This window comes from Podarcis tiliguerta, assembly GCF_965153285.1.
Source record: "Podarcis tiliguerta genome assembly, chromosome: 8".
In the NCBI taxonomy this organism is placed as follows: Eukaryota; Metazoa; Chordata; class Lepidosauria; order Squamata; family Lacertidae; genus Podarcis; species Podarcis tiliguerta.
In genome coordinates this window covers 69,865,853-69,893,828 of record NC_139541.1, presented here as the reverse complement: position 1 = coordinate 69,893,828, position 27,976 = coordinate 69,865,853, and the positions used below count along the sequence as shown (strand labels likewise).

General features: G+C 44.1%; 1 protein-coding gene across 1 annotated transcript; it reads left to right on the top strand.

Moving 5' to 3' along the window:
• Nucleotides 1-293: 293 nt before the first annotated feature.
• LOC310683547 (uncharacterized protein) lies at nt 294-26,665 on the top strand. Its single transcript, XM_083453479.1, has 14 exons — nt 294-440; nt 2,147-2,355; nt 10,476-10,602; nt 11,767-11,861; nt 15,776-15,956; nt 16,659-16,760; nt 16,895-17,145; nt 18,552-18,646; nt 19,878-20,023; nt 22,613-22,821; nt 23,173-23,299; nt 23,907-24,001; nt 24,975-25,155; nt 26,463-26,665. The coding sequence occupies exons 1-14, from the start codon at nt 311-313 to the stop codon at nt 26,570-26,572; spliced, it is 2,058 nt and encodes a 685-aa protein (XP_083309605.1). The 5' UTR covers nt 294-310; the 3' UTR covers nt 26,573-26,665.
• The last annotated feature ends 1,311 nt before the right edge of the window (nt 26,666-27,976 follow it).

Below are 27,976 nucleotides of genomic sequence, written 5' to 3'. Positions count from 1 at the left end.
TTCCTAATGGAGGTGATGGAGATTTGAGTTAATTGTGCATCTAATTTGTGCCCATGATCTTATTGAGATGTGAAAGGCTAATATGATATGTATTCAGAACTGAGTTCCTTGGATTCCCCCCACCCCACCCAGCCTGGTGGCACCACTTGAACATCCATTCTTGGCCCATTTCCACCTCCTGAACTCTTCCCTTCCTCCTGCTTCCCAGTTCCCCCCAGAGTTGGGCTCTAAAACAGTCGCTACCTGAAAATTACTAAGGATGTGGCATTATAACTTTCTTTCTCTCATCTTCAGTTTTTCAGTGTCATCGATGGCTTTTTTCAAATACAAGGAAATCCTTTTTACTCCACTGGTCCACTCAGTGGAAACACTCAGCTATGTAGAAAATGAATTCCAACTGCGGGATGATGATACTGTGGTCGTAGCTTACCCCAAGTCAGGTCAGTTGTGCGATTAAGTAAATAGATAGACTCTGGATTTAGTTGGCTTAGTGAGGTACCACTTTGGATGATAATATTTATTACGTCACTAACTTTAAATATGAAGCTCACAAAGAATATCCCCTCCCCACACTCTTTCGATACTTTACAACTGTGATGCTCCATGAATGTCAGGACAAAGAAAAGTTATCTCAGATTAAGAAAAGAACAGGGGTGGGGAATAATAAAAATACAGAACTATACATGACACATTTGTGCCTGGAAATTTCACTGCAAAAGATAATTGAACTTGAGCTTCAAAGAGAGAAATTTTCTAGCCAGATTTATCACTGCAGTGAGATTCATCCACACATTAAACTCAGAGAGATATGTAGGCAGATCCCTCTTCACTCTAGATTAAGGTTACCAGATTTGAATCCGGGGACACTTTTAAAATTCAGTGGATTTTCTATGGGGACTGATTTGTAAATCCGGGGACTGTCCCCGGGAAACGGGGACATCTGGTAACCTTACTCTAGATGCCAAACTTTCAGTTCTGAGGGTTTCCCCCCACTCTGTGTAGGCATCTACATGCCATGGAATGCAACTCTAAGCAACTAAAGAGAACATGAAGGAGCATCTCCACAACTATCATTCAGCCTGGACATTGAGGTCCAGCTCCAAGGGCCTTCTGATGGTTCCCGCACTGCAAGAAGCGAAGTTACAGGGAACTAGGCAGAGGGCCTTCGTGGCAGTGGCACCCACTCTGTGGAACACCCATCAGATGTCAAGGAGATAAATAACTACACAATTTTTAGAAGACATCTCAAGGTAGCCCTGTATCAGAAGGTTTTTAATGCTTGTTTTCATTATATTTTTAGATAAAGCTGCCCAGAGTGGTTGGGGAAACTCAGCCAGATGGGTGGAGTATAAATAATAAAATGATGATGATGATGTGTGCGCACTTGTGCAAAAAAGGAAAGGTGTGTTGCAGCAGCTCATGCTTTGTACTCAAAAATCGCAGACAGTTTTTCTTTAAAACAGCCCTGATTCCTAGGTAGCTGCCTACGAAAATGGAGGTCACCATGACAAACTTGCATTCTTGGGATACCTTAACAATGAAGGCAGAAGAGATCTATGTCAAAGGGAACTGTTCAAAGTTATTTAATAGAAATATACTTGTTTAAATTGTCCAAAATTATTTGTGGGTTTTTCAGAAAACATCACATAGTCCCATTGACAATGGCCAATAGTCTGGAAACGGACCACAGCCTACCTTGTGCCCACCCCTCTTTCTCACAGTTATCTGGGCAACTTAAGTCAGCACCCGCCTTCCAGAACATCACCCACCTTCTCTTTGCACAGTCGTTCTTAGGACAAAATTGTTTGGACTCCTGGCTGGAAACCAAAGGAGGGGAGAAGGCTCTTGTGTTCCCTGGTTCCCCACTTGCATCTGGGAGAAACAGGACGCCAGACTCAATGGGCCACTGGTCTGATCCAGCAGGCTACTCTTCTGTTCTCATTTGCACCACACTCAGCAAAATAATATCATCAACTTCAGCATGTTATACCATTCCTGAATTTTGGGAATCTTGTCGCACAGGAAGGTGCTAAGTAGCTAGCTGTGGACAAAGATCCATTCCATTTCTTGTGATCGTCTAATTTATTTCACAAGGGCCAGACATTAATGCACAGAAGAAGATTGTGACTGGTGGACTTCCTCCTAGGTACCCATTGGATGGCGGAGATCTTGAGCTTAATCCAGAGTCATGGGGACCCTTCATGGGTTCAGAAGGTACCACTGTGGGAAAGGGCACCCTGGATTGAGATGGATGATCATTTGCAGATTGTCTTGAAAAATCCTTCCCCCAGGATCCTGAATACTCACCTGCCATTCCAGCTTTTCCCCAAGTCCTTCCTCCACTCCAAAGCCAAGGTAAGAGAGGAACAATGGACACATCAAGCTTGTCTTTGGCTTCTGTCTTTCTGACACATAGATGTGAGGGATTCTGGAACACTTGACACAGCCTGTTTACAGGAGGATGCCGTATTTTGTACTAGAGCACAGAGAGAGCTATTGGAAGGCTCCTTAGCAGTTGCCCGATTGCGGAAGAACTTGAATTGGTCATGGTCCACATGCATGGTCAGCCCTGGTCCTTACTGCAGGCTTCTCCTGTTTCCATGTCAGGCTTTATTATGTGATGCTTTATGGATTATATATTTCACAAATTAAAAGTATTTAAAGGGCAAATGTCGAATGACCATTTTTTTCAAAATGGCATGATTTCATTTACCGTATTTTTCGCTCTATAAGATGCACCAGACCACAAGACGCACCTAGTCTTTGGAGGAGGAAAACAAGAAAAAAAATATTCTGAATCTCAGAAGCCAGAACAGCAAGAGGGATCGCTGCGCAATGAAAGCAGCAATCCCTCTTGCTGTTCTGGCTTCTGGGATAGCTGTGCAGCCTGCATTTGCTCCATAAGACGCACACACATTTCCCCTTACTTTTTAGGAGGGAAAAAGTGAGTCTTATAGAGAAAAAAATACGGTATTTCTTTTTTTAAAAAATATTTTTATTAAAGATTTTCTTGGTTTACAAAAGCACATGCATTGTTTCTTTTTTCAGGTTCTATAGTCTTTCTTACAAATCAGTTACAGATGTTAGTGTTGAGTACTGCATAAGGTTGGGGAAGAAGAGGGGGAGAGGAGGGGTGGGGTGGTGAGGCTTATATTTTTTGTATAGTGTACGTGTAAGGTTTTGTGTCAGCGTCAACTGGGAAGGTTCTTTTTCTATTCATTTATTGCCTTTCCTTGGTAGTGAGAGGTATGGGGGGTCAGGGTGGGGTTGGTTGTCTGTGGGTGGCTGCAGTGCGGTTTGTTTGCATTTGTGAGGGGAGGGGGAGTGCTTGTTGGGTCAGGTAAACCAGAGTGATTCTTATGCTGTTGGTGGATTCTTCTTGTTATTTTGTTGGGCTGCGTATGTGATAAATGGGAGCCACACTGGGGTGTCATTTTCTATTGGTTCCTGTGTCAGTTTCAGTTTATTGGTTAGCTTTTCTAGTAAGGCAGTTACAGTTTTTAGTGACACAGTGTATTCTAGTTTTTTTTTTTTTTATAATATTTTTTTATTGCGTTTCTTTCCAAATTTTGTGCATTGCAAACATACCTACAAATTTACAAGAAACCATTTTTTTTTTTTTTTTTTTTTTGTATAGCAAAACAATATAAATCAAACCAAAAAAAGAGTCCTAACTTGGACTTCCCCACCCCTTCCGATTCTGCATTCTTTGTATTAACAATGTCAGCAATTTGTTACCTTATATCATACCTTATTGTAACTTTCACATGTTATGTATCCAAATTCAATATATTATGTCACCATTTTTATACCTTTAAAAATAAACGTAACATGTTCAATTCATATTATCTCCTTTTCTCTTTTCTCACTTAATTTACTGTTCACTTAATCATAGTTGCTAAAGCATATCATTTCCAAATCATGCATAATCTTAAGATTCATACAGCTTATAATACTTTTGCAAATAATCTTTAAATTTTTTCCAGTCCGCCTCAATTGTTTCTACATCCACATCTCGGATTCTGCCGGTCAATTCAGCTATCTCCATGTAATCCATCAACTGCGTCTGCCATTCCTCCAGCGTGGGTAGATCTTGTGTCTTCCAGTTCTTAGCGATGAGTATTCTTGCTGCTGTACTAGCATACATAAACAAAATTCTGTCCTTCTTTAACACTCTCTGGTCCACCATGCCCAACAGGAAGGCCTCTGGTTTCTTGGGAAAGGTATACCTAAATACCTTTTTCAACTCATTATAAATCATTTCCCAAAAGGCCTTAACCCTTGGGCAAGTCCACCAGAGGTGAAAGAATGTCCCCTCTGCTTCTTTGCACTTCCAACATTTGTTGTCAGACAGGTGATGTATCTTAGCTAACTTGACTGGGGTCATGTACCACCGGTATATCATTTTCATGATGTTTTCCTTCAAGGCAGTACTTGCCGTGAATTTCATTCCGGTGTTCCATAACCTTTCCCAGTCTTCAAACATAATGTTGTGTCCAACATCCTGTGCCCATTTAATCATAGCAGATTTAACTATCTCATCCTGTGTATTCCACCTAAGCAGCAAGTTATACATTCTAGATAACAGCTTTGTCTTTGGTTCTAACAATTCTGTCTCTAGTTTCGACTTTTCCACCTGGAATCCAACTTTTTTATCCATTTTGAAAACCTCTTGAATTTGAGCATAATGTAACCAATCTCGCACCTTGTTTTTTAATTTCTCCTGGCTCTGCAGCTTCCAATTGTCTCCAATTTTTTCAATTAGTTCCCAATATTTCGGCCAGTAGGCCTCCATATTGGGTCTTTTTCGGGCCTTGGCCTCCACTGGTGATAACCACCTCGGAGTTTTACTCTCTAGTAGGTCTTTATATTTCATCCAGACTGCAAAAATTGCTTTTCTGACAATGTGGCTTTTAAACAATTTATGTACTTTAACCTTGTCGTACCATAGGTATGCGTGCCAACCAAAAGCATTATTAAATCCTTCCAGATCTAGGACATCAGTGTTTTCCAACAAAAACCAATCTTTCAGCCAGCAGAAGGCTGCAGCCTCATAGTACAACCTCAAGTCCGGCAGGGCAAACCCCCCTCTTTCTTTTGAATCTGTTAGTATTTTAAACTTTATTCGGGGCTTTTTGCCCTGCCAGATAAATCTAGATATGTCCTTCTGCCATTTTCCAAAACAATCCACTCTGTCCACGATCTGCAAGGTTTGAAACAAAAATAACATTTTCGGCAACACATTCATTTTTATAGCTGCGATTCTTCCCAACAAGGAAAGTTTCAATCTTGACCAAATTTCTAAATCCTTTTTAACTTCCAACCAACATTTCTCATAATTATCCTTAAATAAATTCAAATTTTTGGAGGACAAATAGATCCCTAGGTATTTCACTTTTTTTACCACATTCAATTCTGTTTCTCTCTGAAACCCCTCTGTTTCTGTAATTGTCAAATTCTTGGTCAACACCTTAGTTTTTTGTTTATTTAACTTAAATCCCGCCACCCGACCAAATTCAGATATAAGTTCAAGAACTCTTTTTGTACTGGGTTCTGGCTCCTGCAGTGTCAAAACTAGGTCGTCTGCAAATGCTTTCAGTTTATATTGTTTCACTCCGACCTCTATCCCTTGTACCAACCGGTCCTCTCTGATCATGTTCAATAGCACCTCCAGGACTGAAATAAATAACAGAGGGGATAGGGGGCACCCTTGTCGTGTCCCTTTCTCAATTCTAAATTCCTCCGTCACCACATTGTTCACTATTAATTTAGCCTTTTGTTCTGAATAAATTGCTTGTAATCCATTCTCAAACCCCCGTCCCACTCCCATCCCTTCCAAGTTCTTCTTCATAAACATCCAAGATATGTTGTCAAATGCTTTCTCCGCATCAATAAAGATTAACACCGCCCTTGTGTTCCTATCAGTCTGCAAAAGTTCCAAAATGTCAATGATGTTTCTAGTATTTTCATATAAGTGTCTACCAGGGAGAAAGCCTGCTTGGTCCTTATGAATTACTTCATTTAATACTTTTTTAAGTCTATTTGCCAAAATGTCTGCAAATATTTTGTAATCCACATTTAGGAGTGAGATGGGACGGTAGTTCTTGAGCTGAGTCTTTTCAGATTCTGACTTGGGTATCAATGTGATGAAGGCTTCTTTCCACGTTTCTGGTGCCCTCTTCCCCTCCATGATCTGGTTGCATACCTCCAACAAGGGTTGTATCAAATAGTCCTTCAAAGTCTTGTAATATTTGGAGGTAAGCCCATCCGGGCCTGGAGATTTGCCTAGTTGCATATTCTGAATGGCACCTTCAATTTCCTGTGAAGTTATTGTAGAGTTCAAGATTAATTTTTTATCTTGAGTTATCTTTGATAATCCATTTGTCTTTAAAAATTGATCTATCTCTGATTCTTTCTGAGGCCCCTGTGCATACAGTTCTTTAAAGTATCTGTGGAAGCACTTCCTGATTTCTTCTGGTTTCTGAATCATCCTTCCTTCAATCTCTAAATTTGTAACCGTGTTTAACTTTTGTCTTTTTTTCAGCTGCCATGCTAGCAGCTTTCCACATTTATTCGCTGATTCAAAGGATCTTTGCTTCATCTGTTTTATTTTCCATTCAATCTCCTGATTAATCAATTTTGAATATTCTGCTTGATGGAATTTAATTTCTCTCAACACCTCCTTTGACTTTGGTTTAGTTCTCAATTTTTTCTCTCCTTGGTGTATTTTCTCCAATATTTTATCTTTCTTTCCATTCCAGAATTTTTTCTTGATTGTATTCTGCTGTATCAGAAACCCTCTCATAACGGCTTTGCTTGCGTCCCAGATCGTTCTTTTTTCTACTGTAGTATTCAAATTTATCTCAAAGTAGTCCTTTAGTGTTTTTTGGGCCTTTTTCACAATCTCTTGATCTCTTAATAATGTGTCATTCATTCTCCATCTGAAGGAACCGGGTTGAGTTAGTCTAAATTCTATTTTCAAGGCGTTGTGGTCGGAGCATGTTTTTGGGCAGATTTCCACCTTTTTAGTCTTTGGTGCCATCCCCCTGGAGGTCCAAATTTGGTCGATCCTTGACCAGGACAGATGGGCCTCAGAGAAGAAAGTTCCTTCTTTACCTAGGGGGTTCTTTGTCCTCCATATGTCAATCAAATCCAGATTGTCAGTCAGTTCAAAAAAAGTTTTAGGCAGTCTGCCATCTGATGTTAAATTCTGATTGTAAGACTTATCCATATGTGCAGACACCACTCCATTCATATCTCCCATCATTATGATGTTAGCATAATCCAGATAGTCCAGCAGCGTCTCATGCAGCTTCTTGAAAAATTCTGATTTCCCATCGTTTGGAGCATAAATTCCTAATATCAATATTCTTTCTCCTTGAGCTTGAATTTCAATTGCCAAAATTCTACCTTGTTCATCCTTGAATAAAAATTTAGGTGTCAGACTCTCTTTAGCATAAATCACCACTCCTCTCTTCTTTACTTTGTCCGACGATATAAATTCTTGGCCTAATCTTTTATTAACTAAAACCTTTCTATGGAGCCTGGTCACATGAGTTTCTTGTAGGCAAATAATGTCCAATTGTTCTTTCTTCAATATGTGAAATAACCTCCTTCTTTTCTCCGGGGAATTTCCGCCATTAATATTCCAACTGAGTAGCCGCAGAGACATCCTGAACTATTCTGTCACACCTAGAGCGGTGTGTCTTCTTTCTCCTCTGGTTCCGAAGGTGCAGGCGTTGGTCCACCTGGGTTGGGTAAAGGCCAATTAGCTGCTGCTTCTTTTTGGAGATCTTCTCCGTGGTCGTGCAGGAACTTTTGTAGGTCCTCTGATGATCTTATTTTAGCCTTCTTCTGTTTGTAAGTAAATGATAGTCCTTGTGGGAACTCCCACCTGTAAGGAATTGTGTTAAGTCTCAACAATTTAGCCAATTCTGAATAGGTGGCTCTCAAATCCAATAACTGTTTGGGAATGTCTCGGTAAATTTCCACCCTTTTCTCTTGTATCACAATTGAGTTTTTAAAGTGTAGGCCTAGTATTTTGTCTCTCTCTTCCCTTGATCTCAAAGCTATTAAGCAGTCTCTGGATCTATTTTTTCTTACCAATCTTCCCAACCGAAAAGCCGATACAATTTTAAAGTCACTTTCTTCTTTTAGATCCCAGAACTTTGTAAACTCTGTTGTCAAGAGTCCAATCAAATCTTCTTGCTCAATTTCTGGGACTGCCCTCAGCCTGAGGTTAGTCTCCCGATTTTTCAATTCCACCAATGAGAGATAGGTTTGTTGGTCACCTATCTGTTTGTAAAGAGGTTTGACTTCCGCTTTAACTTCCTCAACCTCTTTTTTAGCCGATATTGCAATTTGAGCGGCTTCCCCTGCCAGTTTACGATTCTCTTCTGATGCTCCTTGCAATTTTTCAATTGCTAGGTTATGTAGGGAAACCTGCTCTGTCAACTTCTGGATTGAGGATATTGATTGATCAATTTTTATTGATTGATTATCAATTTTTTGATTTATCACTGCCAATTGTTCCAAAACTTGTTTCAGTACACCCTCAGCTCCTCCTGTTGCCATATCTCCCTCCTCTGATTTTTCAGGCTTTTCGGTTTCTACTTTTTGTGTCGCAAGCACAGCTGGAACTGATAATCTGCGTCCCTGAGTTAAAGTTGTTTGAACAAGCTGTGCCTGCTTTTTTGCTTTCTCTTTCTCCTTAGCTTCTTTAGCTTTGGCTGCTCTTGTCTTTCCTGCGCCACTCATCAGTCAATGTTCAAGGTCAAATGTTATAGTCCCATGGGAAAGACAAGCCCAAATTTAAAAACAGTCCATTGAGAGAGGATAAACAGAAAACTTTTCCCAGGCCTCTATATTACCAATATCCTCTAGGGGGAGTGCCACCAAAATTTTAGTGAGAAGAAGGTAACTTTTCCGCCATCAAAGCCCCTTTGTTCCAACTTTGAAAGCACCTTTAAAGCACCTTTGAAAGCACCTTTAAAGGCGAATTAGTTCCAACGCACTAAGAAAAGAGTCCTGCAGAGCACTTTTAAACATGTAACAAAGTTCCAGCAAGGTGCCTGCAAATGTATCCACTTCAGCTAAATAAGCTCAAAGTTACACTTTCCAATTACAAAAAGTGTCTGGAAGTTTGCAACAGTTCCGCAGTTTATACAACTTTGACCGGCCACCCGGGAATATGGAGTTAGAGTCTTCCCTTGCCCCTTGGGGGACCACTTCAGGTCCAATTTATGCTGTATTTATTCTTAAAAGGAAAGTTTCCAATGTGCACGAAAGTCCCAATTTAAAGCTTGAAAGCTTCTCTACTCACAGCGCTTTCCGCTCTTTAGATCATCTGCTTTGATCTTGCAAGCAGTGCCAGAAGACGGACTTCCTCTTTCTCGTCTCCCGTTTTCAGCCGAATTTTCCGAATTAATTTGTAGGATCTTAGGTCCTTACTCACGGGTTTGATGTTTCAGCCCGATGTTTCTTGGAAGAAGGATCAGCGCTCATCCGTGACAGCCGCGCGGCTTCGCCTCCGCAGAAAGAGCGATGAACCCACAGCACCACTCCCCCTCCTTCACTCCGGAGCCCCTTACGGGGTTCCTTTCGTGATTTCGGGGTCGCTCCAGGTGCCCGCCGGGTCCCACGGCCACGGACTCACTCTGCCCGTGGTTTCTCTTGATGGGTTGTCGCTGCGCCGTCGCGAACAACCCTTTTCTGCGGTGCCCCTCTTCAGAGCTCGAAGAGGTCCGCCATCACGGTTTCGCGCCGCCCCCGGAAGTCCTAGTTTTGAGGGATTTTGTTCCTGCATCTGTTTCCTAATAGTCTGTAGTCCTTCCCTCCATATTCGTAAAATGGTTGTTTTATGATTGATTTCTAGACAGTCAATTCCCCTTCTTTTTTGTTCCATGAATTTAAGAAGGTTGTTGTTTTTTTGGCTCCTGTTTATTTGTAGTGTGATGAGAGAGTCATAATGTCTTGTTCTAATTTACCAATTTATGCAGGCTCCTCTAGTGACCGCTTTCATTGTGTCCCAAAGGAGGGGGGTTGTTATTTTGCCCACATCATTGTCCTTAAAGAAGTTTTGGAGAGTTTTCAAGAGACTAATCCCCTTTTTTGGAGGAGAAAAGCACTGTTTTTTGGGCTAAAATGTTAAAATGTTGAGCTTTTTTTAGGGGAGCCAAAGTTGTTGAGGGGGGGGGCAGTGATCTAACGGTGATCTATCTACCACAGATGTCCAGTGATCTACCTGTTGGACGTGCCTGGAGCAGACCATTTGAAATTAATGCTCCTATGTTAGTTATGCCCATTATTTTCAGTGGCTCCACTCTGAGTAGATGTCACACTGGATACATTCTGTAACAGTAAATTAAATAACAATTTGTTACCCTTTCATGGGGCAGTAGTCAGCTGCCACACTCTGCCTAATGTTAGGGCCGAGATGGCTGCTCTCCCTAAATGTGGTCCTGTATCTGTTACAGATAGTCTGTACACTGCGTAACCCCAGAGATGTGGTGGTTTCAACCTACTACTTCAGGAAAGGCCATAAAGATTGCAACGATCTAGAAACTGTGGAAGATTTCATGGAGAGTTTCCTGAGTGGGGAAGGTATGAAAGGAGGCAAATCAGCCAGTCTCCTTTGTTGTGGTCCAGCACAATGTCCACTACCAGAAAGGCTCTCTTCTTAGCTAATGGAACAGCCTTGACAGAGAAGTATAATTTGCAGTTGGATACATGGAGAAGGGAAGAAATGGGTGAAAGTCCTATTTTAGTCATTTTCTTTTTAAGCAAATTAATAAACGTCCTTAACAAATGGGTAAGACTGGCACCAACATGAGAATAGAGTGAAACCTCACATTCAGTGTTGTGGATGATAACAGACATTCGCTGGTGGCAGAGACAAAAACAAACAAACCTTAACAGAGAAAGCTTCATTCAAACCTTTACTTCTCCCTTGTGTGGATAATGTCACTACACAGATCAGTCACTAGGTGGCGCTGGACATACGCCAGAGTCAATGTTTTCTGTTATTTATTTTGTTTTTGAGGGACAATGCAGTCGTTCTAAGTCCCTGACAGGCCAACTTGAATAAACCCCACCTAGCTATTCTACGCTGCATCAACAGAAGTATAGTGCCCAGAGCAAGAGGAGTCAAAGTCCCACTCTCTCTCCGCCTTGGTCAGACCACACCTGGAATACTGTGTCCAGTTCTAGGCACCACAATTTAAGAAGGATATTGACAAGATGGGATGTGTGTAAAGGAGCTTGACCAACATGATCAAGGGTCTGGAAACCAAACCTTATGAGGAGCAGTTGAGGGAGTTGGGTATGTTTAGCCTTGGAAATGGCCCTCAGCCCCCAGGAGCTGGCACCTATGCTGACTGGTGTTTCTTCTACATCTACAATGAGATCCTCTCCCTTCCCAGTGATGGGAAGGCATTCCACAGGGTGCCTAGTTCCCTGTAACTTCAGGGAAGAGCCAGTGTGGTGTAGTGGTTAAGAGCGGTAGTCTCATAATCTGGGGAACCGGGTTCGTGTCTCCGCTCCTCCACATGCAGCTGCTGGGTGACCTTGGGCTAGTCACACTTCTTTGAAGTCTCTCAGCCCCACTCACCTCACAGAGTGTTTGTTGTGGGGAAGGAAGGGAAAGGAGACTGTTAGCCGCTTTGAGACTCCTTTGGGTAGTGATAAAGTGGGATATCAAATCCAAACTCTTCTTCTTTCCTGCACAACTCTTTACATTTCACCATTGTTTCCTCTTTGCTCTTCCAGTGGTTTATGGTTCCTGGTTTGACCATGTGAAAGGCTGGGTGGAGATGAAGGAGAGAGCCAACATCTTCTTCATCACCTATGAAGAACTGCAGCAGGTACAGGTCCAAGCTTGCCTGTGTTCATGCACTACTAGGTTACAGGCCCAACTCTGACATTATTCATGCATGAAGTTGCCAATTTTTTGTTTGGACTCTGAGGAAGTGCAAAATTCCTTGCTACCCCTACAAGAATTATGAAGAAAATAAGAATAGGAATAAGAATAATATTGTACCCATTCAAATGGGTGGCTTGCTTCAGCCACTCTGGCCAGCACATATAAAGACATAATAAAACATTAAGCGTTAAAAAGCTTCCCTATACAGGGCTGCCTTCAGATGTCTTCTAAAGTTTACATAGTTACTCATCTCCTCAATATCTGATGGGAGGGTGTTCCACAGGGTGAGGCCACTACCAAGAAGGTCCTCTGCCTGGTTCCCTGTAGTTTCACTTGCATGCCAAGGCCCCGTGACTTGCAGTTCCCTAGTGGGTAATAAACACACGGACAAAAGTATTTAGGCTTATGGGTTTAAATAGGCCACAACTATATTGGTTACAGATGTGAGCGGTTTGGCTTAGGCACTGGGTGACACTCAACTCCCACCCATCTGCAGGGAGTCCAGCTAAGGGCAAACCACCAATAGGGGGAGACCTATGACTTACATCAAATAGGGGCACCCCAACAGTTCCCCGTTGGGGTCGTGGCATGGCCCTAGCCCATGTCCGGGCATCGGATAGGATCCACACCCCCGGATCCCTTTAACAGGATACCCTTAATGAGGAGGAGCAGGCGGAGGCTACAACTTCCCCTCCATCCAAACAAAGGCTTACCCAATGCCTAACCTCACAAAGTTGTGACGATTGCTACAAGGTAGGCAAAAACCAAATGGCTGGTGCCAATTTGCCAAGTGAAAAAAAAAACCTTACCTGACCCCAACAATATGGCAGCTGACATTTGTCCATAGCAAGGTCATGTCATAGCAAAGCATAAAAAAGAAGGCAGGTGGGTTGGGAGATCTGGCAAAGGACGAGAGAGGAGGGCCACCTGGCTGTGCCACAGATTACTGTATTTTTCGCTCTATAAGACGCACCAAACCACAAGACGCACCTAGTTTTTGGAGGAGGAAAACAAGAAAAAGAAATATTCTGAATCTCAGAAGCCAGAACAGCAAGAGGGATCGCTGCGCAGTGAAAGCAGCAATCCCTCTTGCTGTTCTGGCTTCTGGGATAGCTGCGCAGCCTGCATTCGCTCCATAAGACGCACACACATTTCCCCTTACTTTTTAGGAGGGAAAAAGTGAGTCTTATAGAGCAAAAAATACGGTAAATTACCCATGGCCACACCCCCAACTGGCACTGATTGGACAGCGGGGCAACCCTGGGCATGGCCCCACCCAACACTGGTGATGTAGCCAGGATGGCACTAGGGGGTTGTCAATCTCTGCCCCTGCCAGATCACTGCAGTGGTCAGGATGCCTGGCTGCAAATCCACCCACTGGAAAAGGTGAGTGGACTTCTCACAGTGAGGGAACCTCCAGAAGGCCCTTGGTGTTAGATCTCAGTGTCTGGGCTGAACAATTGGGGTGAAGGTGCTCCTTCAGGATTTAAAAGGATTTAAAGGCAAAGAGCCTCATATCATGCACAGAGTGCCCTTCCTTTCTTCTGCATTGGAGCAGGTATGTCAATAGGTTGTGTCATTTCAGGGATGTGAAAACTAAATTTTTGCAAATTTATTCAGTGACGTGCCTTAAAAACAGGTCTTTGGATGTGAGGATTTCAAATCTACTATTTTCGTGATTGGACAACATTTAGTTTGGTAAGACCACATAGGAATGAGGAAACACATAAATTCCTTTCAGAAAACCAAAGAATTTTATCTTCTGAAAATTTTAGGTAATACAGTGATACCTCTGGTTGCAAACGGGATCCGTTCCGGAGGTCCGGCCATATCCTGAAGTTTTTGCAACCGGAGGATTGCTTCTGCGCACTCACGCGGCATGGTTTACAGCTTCTGCGCATGCGCATGAGGCAAAAACCTGGAAATATACTTCCGGGTTTGCTGCTTACATATCCCAACGTTTACGTAACGAGAGGTACAACTATACTTTATCATAATCATAATAAAAAAATATAATAGCAAGTAATTGGCAATCATTTTTAATGACTCATATGCAATTCTACACACATTTTGTTTACCAAGCGAAACAAAACTATATTAATTTAACCAATATATGTTTGCATTTTCAAGTCATGTTACAACTTTTTAGCAGCCCTCTTTTTTTGGGAAATGGAATGCTGAAAAATTCAACACCCCCTAGTGTTGGGTTGAAATAAGCGACAGACGAGTAGTGGGTGTCATGTGGGAGGCATCTCCTCGACCAAGTGTCGGAGAGTCCCTTTTATTGAATATTACAGCATTGCCTCATATGTGCTTGCTGCTGATTGGTTACACGTGGTGTGCGTTACAAGGGCTACAAGGATTGCGTATAGGACATACAAGGGTTGCGTATAAGACATTAGTCATCATTAGATAGAGGGGACACAGAGCTGGGTCAGGCATGGAAACTTCCTTAGTAAACAATCTATGATTGATAGGATGGTACTCAGAGATCGTACAGAGTGTACTTAACATTCCAGGGTGACTTAATATTCCAGGGTGATGAGGAGAGGATGTATATAGATAGATAGGAAGGTGAGGACATCACTTAACATTCCGGGCTAGCTGGTGCCAGGGTAGTTTAGAAAGGAATGTACAGAAAGACAGGACTATGCAGCATCTCTAGAAATACTACTCTGCATCTCCCCTTTTCTTTTCTTATGTAAGAGGTTTTACTATACGAATGCAGGTAGGATAAAGAAGACAAAAATATTTCGGGATACGTGGTATGCCAGCGCATGCCCAAAATAAGTTTGCCCGCATTTTCCCGTATCACTTACTGTTGGTGCTGCCACTTCGTAAAGTGGGCGGCAATAATTTTATTGGGTGGCTGGGGGGGGGGGGAGAGAAAAGCTGAGACCAGAGACGTATGAGACCAGGAATGCATTGGATGAAACAGCATAACAAAATTAATACACATATTATGACAATAGCATATTGGAAAAGATTGCGAAGCCAATCCAGATTTGGCAACCAGTCGGTGAGCCACTGGGTGAAGGAATCCCAGAAGCTAGAGAGTCCAATGTCCTGTTTAATGTGGACATTTTAAACCATTTTAAACCCATCACGTCGGGGTCACCAGATGTTGGGTTGAAATAAGCGACAGACGAGTAGTGGGTGTCATGTGGGAGGCATCTCCTCGACCAAGTGTCGGAGAGTCCCTTTTATTGAATATTACAGCATTGCCTCATATGTGCTTGCTGCTGATTGGTTACACGTGGTGTGCGTTGCAAGGGCTACAAGGATTGCGTATAGGACATACAAGGGTTGCGTATAAGACATTAATCATCATTAGATAGAGGGAACACAGAGTTAGGTCAGGCATGGAAACTTCCTTAGTAAACAATCTATGATTGATAGGGTGTTACTCAGAGATCATACAGAGTGTACTTAACATTCCAGGGTGACTTAATATTCCAGGGTGATAAGGAGAGGATTTATATAGATAGATAGGAAGGTTAGGACATCACTTAACATTCTGGGCTAGCTGGTGCCAGGGTAGTTTAGAAAGGAATGTACAGAAAGACAGGACTACACAGCATCTCTAGAAATACTACTATGCACCCTAGTATGACAATAAGCTGCTTTTCTGCCCTGAAGGCAACGTCTCTTGCTGACTCTGATGCCTCCTGGGTGCTGTGATGGCTGAGGAGCAGCTGGAGACAGGATGGGTTCTGCACAATGATAGGAGTAAATTCCACACCTCATGGCATCCATCTTGCCCAAATCACATACACCTCTGTGTGCCTCTTGATCAAGGGCAAGCTCTCAACATAACAATGAGGATTCACAGCCATTTGCTTTTGCTTTCTGCAGGACCTTCGAGGCAGCGTGCAGAAGATCTGTCATTTTCTTGGCAAGGAGCTGAACAGCCAACAAATTGAGTCTGTGGTGGAAAATGCCTCCTTCCAGAAGATGAAGGACAACAAGATGTCCAACTTTTCTTTAATACCAGAGAGCATTTTTGACCACACAAAATCAAAGTTCATGAGGAAAGGTAAAAACATTGGAAGCCAAGAAATAAGGTCATAATGCTGCATGCCAGGGGTGAAGAACCATTTTCTTTTTCTGTGGATGTCTATTGCCTCACAGAAAAAGCCAATCCCCAACTAGGCCAGAAAGTGGGGACAGTTTGCCTGAGATCATACGGTTCTCTCTGTGCAACATCTCACCTATGTCTAGCTTTGTTGCATGGATGCCCCAATCAAAACAAGAAATGTTCTGAGAACAAGGGTATGCCTGTAAGATTTTGAGGCTTGGATAATTCTGGGGACTGCCTAAAAATAGGTTGCAGATTCTCCAGGCCATCAAGACACAGTAGTTGCCTCAGGGTTGTTTATGCCAGAGTTGGCAAGTTCTGTGCCTTTCACATCGATTGGGAGAGCAAGCAGAAATTCAGCAGGCAGAGCAACAGACACACAGTTCTTGGAGATCTCTATGGTGTGATAAGAAAGTATGGCTGGACCCACCTGGTCCAGGTAGCCAACATGCATGCATTAGTGCTGCCGGAAAGCCAAATCAGGAGGGTGGGAATGGTTGGGGAGGGGCTCAGGGCAAACAGCTAGGGGGCATGTGTTTACTTCAGCCATCTGAGGGAGCTGCCACATGTCTGAGCATGAGAAATAAAAGTTATAATTTGAGCTGAAGTAATTTCATGCAAACTTCTTTGTGGTTGCCACTTGCTCTTGTGTTGTTCTAGGGATCTCCGGGGACTGGAAGAACCTCCTGACAGTGGCGCAGAGTGAACGCTTTGATGATGCCTATCAGGAGAACATGCGTGGTGTGAATATGACCTTCCCTTGGGAATGAAGAATCCCAGATTGTTGCTCCTGGTGTTCTCCACATTCTTATGTGTCATATGGTTTGGCTATTTTCTGCTACCACTTTGCTAAATAAACATACCTGATCAGGAACAGTTGTTCTTTATTTTTTTAGCAAATCACAAAGTGTCTTTAGAGCTTGGAGGTCTCATTGCAGCAGCTCCAGGAGAAATGCTGAGACCGAGACGCCCCTTGAACATCGCCTTCATAGACCTGATGAAGGCCTTCAACCTCGTCAGCCAAAAAGGACTCTTCACACTGCTCAAAATAGGATGCCCACAGAAGCTTCACGAGATGATTGTGTTCTTCCATGATAACATGCCCGGCACCTTCCAATATGACGACACATCCTCAGATGCCTTCCCTGTTTGTGTTCTTTTCTTAAATTCACGAACTGCTCTTATAAAAATTCCTCTTTGAATGTTAAAGAGCAGGGTAAAATGAATAAATTTACTCTTAATGGCCTGCACTGGCCTGGCGCAACAGAGAATTTTCAAGCAGGCGTTTAAATGGTGGTACAGAAGGCTCCCACTGAATCTCTGTTTTTAAGGTGTTCCACAGGGCAAGGCCTATGACACTGAAAGCTCGGTTTCTTGTTGTCAAATGAGACACACCAACTTGGGGGACAACTGAAGATGTTCCTGCAGATGGTATCAGTGATCGTGGTAGACCATAAGGGTTCAGGTGATCCCTGACCTATCTTGGACCAGTTTGTTCAGGGCTTTGTAAATCAATGCAAGAACCTTGAACCTGGCTCAGTAGCAGATGAGCAGCCAGTGTAGCTGTTTTAACAGTGGGGCCACAGGTTCGCATTAGCAATATGGCTGCAGTATTTTGCAGCAGCTGGAGTTTCCGAACCAGACCCACAGGCAGCCCCACAAGGAAAACATTACAGTAATCTAGTCTCAAGGGTACCAGTGCATGAACTACAGTGGACATGCTACAGACTGGGGCAAAAGCTATTCTCAGCTGGCATGCTGCTTGAAGAAAAGTGGGAAGAGCAAGTTGAATTGCAGACTGATTCAGGCCTATTCCAGTGACAGTGGGGGCAGGGATCTGGGCTGAGTCAGGTTGAGGCAGCCCAGCATTTCAGAGTGATCCAGGCCTGTTACAGGATGTGGCGTTGGGTGGGGAGCCTGAGGGGTCTGCTTTGCTAGGATGTTCCACGCAGGGAATCAGAGGCATAACTAGGGCCCCTTGTGCCCTTGGCAAGGTGCTTAATTGTGCACCCCTTCCCCCCAAAATTGCCTTTATCCTGCAGTGTGAGAAGGGTGGTAAGCTTCTTTCATGTATGAACTGACAGAAACAACGGCTTCATGTCACTAGACACATATATGTTATCCACTCCATAGTCTGGTACCCCTAAGTACCATTTCCTGAACCCCTAAGTTTCTTCAATGAAAGTGCTGGAGTAGCAGATCTGAGCAGAGTTGAATCTTTGCATAACAGCTGGTGAGCAGCAGATTTGGTCTGGAGGGCTGGAAAATGCCCCTTCTCAAGTGCCTCTCCCAGCAAGATTGAACCTCCTCCCCATCTATGAATTGGAGGGGAGAACACACATTCCCCCCTGACTGATTGTTTAAGTCTTGCTCTGTGAGCCAGGAAAAGAAGGAAGCTCCAGACTTAACTGTAGTGAGCAGGCCTGTATCTTTCAGAGGCATGTCTGGTCTGGAATACAAACTCCCCTCTCTGGTTGGCAGTGGTTTCATCCAAAGTTCATTGGCACTTTCATCCTATCTATGTAGGAGGTGCATGCTATGCTGAGTTGTTGATCTTCTGCTGACAGAAAACTATACCTGCTGAACTTTCCCTCATTCCTCCTGCTTCCTGATATTACTGCAGACTCTTTGCAAGGTTTCCTCTCACAGTAAGTATCTTTCCCAGACCCACAGGATGCTCCAGTAGCTGCTGAATTATAAAGACTGCTCCTGTTTCCTTCCTGTATTCAAGGATTCCTTACGTTCTTTCAGATCATCTCATGGGTTTTAAACTAATTGCTATAGTCTATAAATGTAGCAGTGGAAGAAAGACAGGACAACAGCTCCACCCACTGGCTCTTCTGAGAGACCTGCTCCCCCTGCTCCTCTCCTCCCTGAACTGTCTGCTCTTGGCAGTCCTCCACCTGTTGAGAGAGAAGGGAGAGCAATGCCTCTGCTGAGAGACCCTCTTCATTTCACTTCTCTTCTTCCCAAACAGATTCCATGCAATTTGGTAATCAGTTTCAGATCTTTGAAGCTTTACTTTACTTTGAAGGTTTTCTTCCTCCTTCCCCTTTGGATTGTCTTTTGAGATTTTAAGGCTGTGAGTGGCGACACTTTGCTCTGCTCTTGGTTTACCGCTGTTACGTAAAGCTGTTCTGCAAATGTTTGCAGCTGTTGAGCAAGTGGAATGCTGTAAATAAATAAATGAGTATCAAGGGTTCCATATACAGTGGTACCTCGCAAGACGAATGCATCGCAAGACGAAAAACTCGCAAGACGAAAGAGTTTTTCGTTTTCTGAGTTGCTTCGCAAGACGAATTTCTTGTGCCTTTTTAAAAAAACTGTCAATGCATTCCTATGGGAAACCGTCAATGCACAGTGGTGCTTCGCAAGACGAAAAAATTCACAAGACGAAAAAACTCGCAGAACGAATTAATTTCGTCTTGCGAGGCACCACTGTACGGACAAAAGTTCGCCTCCCCTGGCCTCCTACTGGCAGAAGCCGGGAAGAGGAAAGACTCTTTTGCACTTCAGGTAAACAGTGTGGGAGTAGCCCCAGAAGCAGTTGTGCGTGCGTGTGTATGGAGGTGTGTGTGTCTTTTTTTAGGCAGGTGGGGCTGTGATGTAGCACTCCCTTCTTGCGTAAACTGATTTTCCTCCAGTTGATGCATAGTGGCAGTGATCCAGAGGAGGTGAATTTCCTCATGGAAATGAAGGTGATTTTCCTCATGGAAGTGAAGGTGACTGGAGTTTATTGTGTGACTATTTTGTGTCCAATATGCTACTGCGATTTGGAAGTCTGATAAGATGTGCACTCAAAACCGAGTTCATTGGATGTGACATAATCTCTCTCTCTCTCTCTCTCTCTCTCTCTCTCTCTCTCTCTCTCATCTTCAGTTTTTCAGTGTCTTCAATGGCTTATTTCAAATACAAGGGGTTCCAATTTGCTCACCTTTTGATGTCCGTGGAAACACTCAGCTACGTGGAAAATGAACTCCAACTGTTGGATGATGATATAGTGAATGTCACTTACCCCAAGTCAGGTCAGTGGTGCAATTAGGTAAACAGACTTTTGCTTTAGACTTAAAGTATCCACTAAACCTGCCAGGTATGTTTGTTTTTGACATACCGTATTTTTCGCTCTGTAACACGCACCTGACAATAACACGCACATCATTTTTAGAGGGGGGAAATTCTGAAGAAACAGTGAATGTATCATTTTTGTGCCTCATACTGTGGCCACAGACATGTGATCTGATGGTGAATTTGGGGTGACCCAATGCAAAAATCCTGAGAATCCCTGTGGATCTGTGCTTTGTAACCACATTTTTACACCATTGTGGCCCCAGGCAACAGTGGGTGCGTGATTTTTTTGGTGCAGGCTGTAGCCATGGGCATGCTATGTGATCTGATGGTGAATTTGGGGTGACCCAATGCAAAGATCCTGAGGATCCATGTGGATCCATGCTTTGTAACCACGTTTTTGCACCATTGCAGCCCCAGGCAACAGTGGGTGCGTGATCTGATGGTGAATTTGGGGTGACCCAATGCAAAGATCCTGAGGATCCATATGTATCCGTGCTTTGTAACCACGTTTTAAGTGGGGAGGGAAGGAAAAACACAAGAGGGGTGTGCAGAGAAGCAGCTGGCTAAGAATGCAGGAGAGGGATTTAACGGGAAGAAGGAAAGGAAGGCAAAAGTTTTCCCCACCCAGCCACCCAAGCCAGCCCCCCCCCTCTCTCTCTCCCACCTGCATGTTTTCCAGCTGCCTGCGAGTCCCTAAAATGCTTCCCTGGACGCAGCAGCACCGGAGCACGGAGAGGAATTAGAAGGAAGGACGCGATCCTTTCCTTTCCCCTCTGCTTGCCTGGAGGGGAGGGGTTGCCTGAAGGGGAGGGGATTTGCCTGCTCTTTGTTCCGTTTGAGCAAACAGGAACCGAAACAGAAGCGGGTGGGCAGTAAGACCCTGAGGCGGAATGCAGGAAAGCAACAGCTTCCTCTCTTGCGCGATCAGATTTTTGCCTGATTTTTGCCCCTGCGCTCGGGACAGTCAGCTCCAGGGACCTCACATTCGCTCAATAACACGCACAGACATTTCCCCTTATTATATATATATATATATATATATATATATATATATATATGTATGTATATTAAATAAATAAATAAATAAATAATTTATTATTTATACCCTGCCCAACCGGCTGTGCTTCGCCAGCCACTCTGGGCGGCTACCAACCAAATATTAAAATACATCAAACATTAAAAGGTTCCCTAAACAAGGCTGCCTTCAGATGTCTTGTAAAAGTTTGGTAGTTGTTGTTCTCTTTGACATCTGGTGGGAGGGCGTTCCACAGGGCAGGTGCCACTACCGAGAAGGCCCTCTATGTGGTTCCCTGTAACTTGGCTTCTGGCAGGGAGGGAACCACCAGAAGGCCCTTGGTGCTGGACCTCAGTGTCCGGGTAGAACGATGGGGGTGGAGACGCTCCTTCAGACATACTGGACCGAGGCCATTTAGGGCTTTAAAGGTCAGCACCAACACTTTGAATTGTGCTCAGAAATGCACTGGGAGCCAATGTAGGTCTTTCAAGACCGATATTAGGTGGTCTTGGTGGCCACTCCCAGTCACCAGTCTAGCTGCTGGATTCTGGATTAGTTGTAGTTTCCGGCTCACCTTCAAAGGTAGCCCCACATAGAGCACATTGCAGTAGTCCAAGTGGGAGATAACCAGAGCATGCACTAATCCGGCGAGGCAGTCTGCAGACAGATAGGGTCTCAGCCTGCGTACCAGATGGAGCTGGTAAACAGCTGCCCTGGACACAGAATTCACCTGTGCCTCCATGGACAGCTGTGAGGCCAAAATGACTCCCAGGCTGTGCACCTGGTCGTTCAGGGGCACAGTTACCCCATTCAGGACCAGGGAGTCCTCCACACCCACCCACCTCCTGTCCCCCCAAAACAGTACTTTTGTCTTGTCAGGATTCAACCTCAATTTGTTAGCCGCCATCCATCCTCCAACCACCTCCAGACACTCACACAGGACCTTCACCGCCTTCACTGGTTCTGATTTAAAAGAGAGGTAGAGCTGGGTATCATCTGCATATTGATGGACACCCAGCCCAAACCCCCTAATGATATCTCCAAGCAGCTGCATATAGATGTTGAAGAGCATGAGGGAGAGGACAGAACCCTGAGGCACCCCACAAGTGAGACCTTGGAGTCATCTTCGATAGCTCAAGGAAGATGTTCATCCAGTGTGCAGTGGTTGTGAGAAAAGCAGATTCCATGCTGGGGATCACTAGGAACAGAATGAAAATAAAACTGCTGCTAACATAATGCTGCTCTCTACTTTCCCACAGGCTTCTGGGAGAAACAGGATGCCAGACTCAATGGGTCATTGGCGTCATCCAGAAGGCTATTCTTCTGTTCTCACTTGTGCCACACTCAACGAAAAAATATAGTCAGTTTCACCACGGTAAACAGTTCCAGAATTTTGGGGATCTTGCCCCATAGGAGGGTGCTGAATAGGTAGAAGAGGAAGAAGATTCATTGAAATTCTTATGTTCCTCTAATTGCTTTTGCAAGGGCCAGGTGTTAATGCACAGTGATTGACTGGTGGATTTCCTCCTAGGTACTCACTGGATGTCAGAGATCTTGAGCTTAATCCAGAGTCAAGGGGACCCTTCATGGGTTCAGAAGGTACCACTGTGGGAAAGGGCACCCTGGATTGAGTTGGACGAACATTTGAAGATTGCCTTGAAAAATCCTTCCCCAAGGATCCTGAATACTCACCTGCCATTCCAGCTTTTCCCCAAGTCCTTCCTCCAATCCAAGGCCAAGGTAAGAGAGGAACAATGGACACATCAAGACTGCCTTTGACTCCTGTCTTTTTGACACACAGATGTGGGGGATTCTGGAACACTTGACACAGCCTCTTTACAGGAGGATGCTATTTTTTGTACTAGAGAATGGGGAGAAGTACTGGGAATCTCCTTAGAAGTTTCGTGATTGTGGAAGAACTTGAATTAGATATGGTCCACATGCATAGTCAGTCCAGGTCCTCACTGGAGGCTTTCCCTGTTCCCATGTCAGGTTTTATTTATAATGCCTTCAGTTTACTGCCACACTCTGCCTATTGATAGTGTTGGGCTGCCTGGGCCCTCCTTCAATATAGCTCTTCCTCTGTTACAGGTAGTCTATACTCTGCGTAACCCCAGAGATGCTATGGTTTCAAGCTACCACTTCATCAAAGGCTTTAAAGAATGGAAGGATGCTGGGACTTTGGAAGAGTTCATGGAGAGATACCTGAGAGGGGAAAGTATGGAAGGAGGCAAATCAGCCACTCTTGTTTGCTGTGACCCAGCACCAGTGATATCGAATATCAGAATGTATATATTTTTTGCTAATGCAACAGTCCTATCAGAGAACTATAATTCCCAGTTGGATACATGGAGAAGGGGAGAAATGGGGAGGGGTCCTAAATTTGTTATTTGCTTTCAAAGAAAATCAATAAATGCCTGTTCAAATGGGCGAGAAAGGCACTAAAATGAGAATAGGGTGAAACTTAAGGAAAGTCCTTAACACCAACAAGACAATAGATCAGAATCGATGATAGCAGACATTCTCACTGGTGGCAGAAAGAAAAAGAAACCTTAATGGAGAAAGCCCATTAAAGTGTAAAATTGTTGACTCATTCAAACATTTACTTCTTCTGTACGTGGATTATGTCAGTAGATAGATCAGTCAGCAGGTGGCATTGGACTCAGGGTAGTGTTGAAGTCTCCTGTTACTGATTTTGTTCTTAAGGGATAATGCAGTTATTTTCCAAGTTCCTGACTGGTGTTTCCTCTACGTCTACAATAGCATCCTCTACTCCCTCCCACAACTCCTTATATTTCATCCTTGCTTCCCCTTTGCTATTCCAGTGGGTTATGGTTCCTGGTTTAACCATGTGAAAGGCTGGGTGGAGATGAAGGAGAGAGCCAACATCTTCTTCATCACCTATGAAGAACTACAGCAGGTAAAGGTCCAGTTTTAACTGTGTTGACCTGCAGCCCCAATTCTGATATTATTCACACATGAAGCTGCCTTCTTTTTTGAAAGATTCTAGTAATATTGGCCAGAAAGGGATTCTGAGCATGTGCAAAATTCGGTGCTACCTCTACATACACTGCATATCATGTGCAGAGTACATTTCCTTATTTCTACATTGGAGCAGATGTGCCAATAACCTGCTTTTCTGCTGCAAAGGTAATGTCTCTTGCTAACTCAGGTGCCCCTGGGTGTGGTGCTGGCTGAGGGGAGGTGGAGACAGAGTGGCTTCTGCAAGGTGATAACAGCAAATTCCACATCCTCAAGACATTCATTTTGCCCAAAGCCAATTCCGACATAAGGAGGAGGTGGAGTTGCGGGCTCACGCCCCCAACAACTGTGCGCGGCTGGTTTTAGCCCCGCATGACCTGGGGAATCCTTGGGCCAAGTCAGCCCCAGGGCCAGCGAATCGGCTGGCCCCGGGCGCATGGCCTGGGTCATTTAATGCTGTGCGGCCCCAGGATCTCCCCTTTTCGCCCTCACATTCCGGTAAAGATTTCTGGGGGGGCGTTGCCTCGTCCGAAACCTATGGAGGCCAGGGCCTAAAGCACGCCCCCGAGCGGTGACCCCTCCGGGGAGTTCCTAGTGATGTACATCTCAGGGCTCCCCCTACTGATGTTAACCCTTTACGGTTTTCATGCTAACAGGCTGAAGCAGGATAGTCTAAATGCCTAAAGCCAATACCGCTCTTACTGTAACCAATAAAGTTGTGGCCATTTTTTGCCCATTAAGCTAAACTAATGGCGTCCTGTGTCTTCATTTATTCCAACTGGTGGGAGGCGGGAATTGCCACGCAATGCACATTGCATACTGGTACTCATGCTCTCTCTGTGCCTCTTGATGAAGGGCAAGCTTTCCACATCACATGAGGATTCACAGCCATTTGATTTTGCTTTCTGCAGGACCTTCGAGGCAGCGTGCAGAAGATCTGTCATTTTCTTGGCAAGGAGCTGAACAGCCAACAAATTGAGTCTGTGGTGGAAAACGCCTCCTTCCACAAGATGAAGGACAACAAGATGTCTAACTTTTCCACAACACCAGACAACATTTTTGACCATACAAAAGCAACGTTCATGAGGAAAGGTAATAACATTGGAGTGCCAAGGAATAAGGCCACAATGCTGCATGCTAGGGGTGAAGAACCTCTTCTTTTTCTGTGGATGTTTGAATGTCTCACAGAAAAAGTCTATCAGCAACCAGTCAATAGAGCGTAGAGTCAGAGCTGACTGTGAACACAGTTTGCAGGTCCAGAAGGGGGTGCAGTTTGCAGGATTGCATACCTTCCTCTCTGTGCAACATCCCATCTAAGTCTATCTATTTCATGGGTGTCCAGATCTAAATAAGAAATTATTCTGAAAGAGGCAGTCTGGAGAACAAGGGTGTTTCTGCACGATTTTGAGACCTGGATAATGCTGGGGACTCCCTGAAAACAGGTTGCAGATTCTCCAGGCCATCAAGACACAGTAGTTGCCTCAGAGTTGTTTATGCTAGATTTGGCAGGTTCTGTGCCTTTCACATCAGTTTGGAAAGCAAGCAGAAATTCAGCAGACAGAGCAACAGGCACACAGTTCTCTGTGGTGCAATAAGAAAACATGACTGGATGAGACACCCAGCTGGTCCAGGTACCCAACATGCATGCATTAGTGCTGCTGGAAAGTCAGATCAGGAGGGTGGGAATGGTTGGGGAGGGGCTCAGGGCAAACAGTCAGGGGGCATGTTCTTTCCCCCCTAATGTCAGCATATTCTGTGCCCTTCACATTTATTTGGAAAGCAAGCAGAAATTCAGCAGTTAAACCATTCCAAATCTTGTATACTTTCCTGAGTCCTATGCTATAGGGCCACGGAGTCTGAGTTCTCCATCTCTAAAGCTGCAAAGGGAACCTAACTGAATGGTTTTTCACCTCAAAGTGGTTAAAATGGATGTGAGAACAATGTGCCCCACTGTGCCCTCATTGACTGGTGGCTGTTCATGAGAGAAAGCTTGGTATGGAGGTCCTTGAGGCAAGCTTTTATGTCATGTGCAATCTGAGGTGGTACCGTCCTCTAACAAGAATGGACCATGCCAGAGACGGCCTCATCATCAGAAGTGGTAAATGCGTAGAGAGCAAGCAGGACCCATTGCATTTTCCTGCCAGATGTGCTGGAAAGGCTACAGTTCTTCATTCCACATGCAGATGCTGACGGGATTTGCTGTTGCATCTAAACAGCGAAAGAACAGTGTCCTCCATTTTACCTGAGGGCAATAGGCTTTTAAGGGACAGACATTGTAGCTCTACAGCTCAGCACTGCTTACTAATGCCTGAGCATGAGGAAGAAAAGCTCTAATTTGAGCTGAAGTAATTTCAGGTGAACTTGTTTGTGGTTGGCCATTTGCTCTTGTGTTGTTCCAGGGATCTCTGGAGACTGGAAGAACCACCTGACAGTGGCGCAGAGTGAACGCTTTGACCATGCTTATCGGGAGAACATGCGTGGTGTGAATATGACCTTCCCATGGGACTGAAGAATGCCAGATTGTTGCTCCTGCTGTTCTCCACATTCTTATGTATCAGATGGATGGGTATTTTCTGCTGAATAAGCAGATACCTGATCAGGAGTGGTGCAGTTGCTGTTATTTGTTTTTTGTTTACTAAATCACAATGTGGCTTTAGAGCTCAGAGGTCTCACTGCGTCAGCTGAGACTGAGACATCCCTTGTACATTGCCTTCATAGGCCGGACAAAGGCCTTCAAACTCTTCACACTGCTCAAGATAGGATGTCCACCTAAGCTTCACGAGATGACTTTCTTCTTCCATGATAACATGCCTGGCACCTTCCAATATGATGGCTCATCCTCAGATGCCTTCCCTGTTTGTGTTCTTTTTTAAAATGCATGTACTGCTCTTAAAACAGTTCCTCTTTGAATGCTAAAGAGCAGGTAAACTGAATAAATTTATATAATGGGTTAGAGACTGGGTAAGTGAATATTTATCTGTTCATTCATAATTTTTTTTATATCCCACTGTATCATAAAACCAAACAATAAAATCACAAAAATCTAAGAACAAGTTAAAAAACAAACAAAAATAAATTAAAAACAAACAGCAACAGACCATAGCGGGAGATGTACTCTTAATGGCCTGCACTGGCCTGGCGCAACAGAGAATTTTCAAGCAGGAGTTTAAAAGGTGGCCCCAAAGGCTCCCACTGAATCTCTGTTTTTAAGGTGTTCCACAGGGCAAGGCCAATGACACTGAAAGCTCGGTTTCTTGTTGTCAAATGAGACACACCAACTTGGGGGACAACTGAAGATGCTCCTGCAGATTATCTCAGTGATCGGGCTGGACTATAAGAGTTCAGGTGATCCCTGACGTATCCTGGACCAGGTTGTTCAGGGCTTTTTAAATCAATGCAAGAACCTTGAACCTGGCTCAGTAGCAGATGAGCAGCCAGTGCAGCTGTTTTAACAGTGGGGCCACATGTTCTCAAGCAGAAGCTCCCGTTAGCAATATGGCTGCAGCATTCTGCAGCAGCTGGAGTTTCCGAACCAGACCCACAGGCAGCCCCACAAGGAACACATTACAGTAATCTAGCCTCAAGGGTACCAGTGCATGAACTATAGTGGACATGCTATAGACTGGGGCAAAAGCTATTCTCAGCTGGCATGCTGCTTGAAGAAAACTGGGAAGAGCAAAGACCAGAAGAAAAAGAAGAGAAGAGGCAGCCAGTGGTGGAAAGTTCTTCACAAGTTGAATTGCAGGCTGATGTTATCCACTCCATAGTCTGGTACATGATTTTTGCACCACTGGCAGGGACCCGTTTCCTTAACCCCTAAGTTTCTTCAGTAAAAGCACTGGGGAAGCAGGTCTGAGCAGAGCTGAATCCTTGCATAACAGCTGGTGAGCAGCGGACTTTGTCTGGAGGGCTG

What these genes read in the sequence shown, in the direction of transcription:
- LOC310683547 (XM_083453479.1), top strand. Translation starts at nt 311, where the DNA reads ATGGCTTTTTTCAAATACAAGGAAATCCTTTTTACTCCACTGGTCCAC. An exon ending in TTGCAAGGTTTCCTCTCACA is followed by an intron (nt 18,647 to 19,877) that starts GTAAGTATCTTT and finishes TCTCATCTTCAG; the next exon opens with TTTTTCAGTGTCTTCAATGG. An exon ending in TGTCACTTACCCCAAGTCAG is followed by an intron (nt 20,024 to 22,612) that starts GTCAGTGGTGCA and finishes ATTTCCTCCTAG; the next exon opens with GTACTCACTGGATGTCAGAG.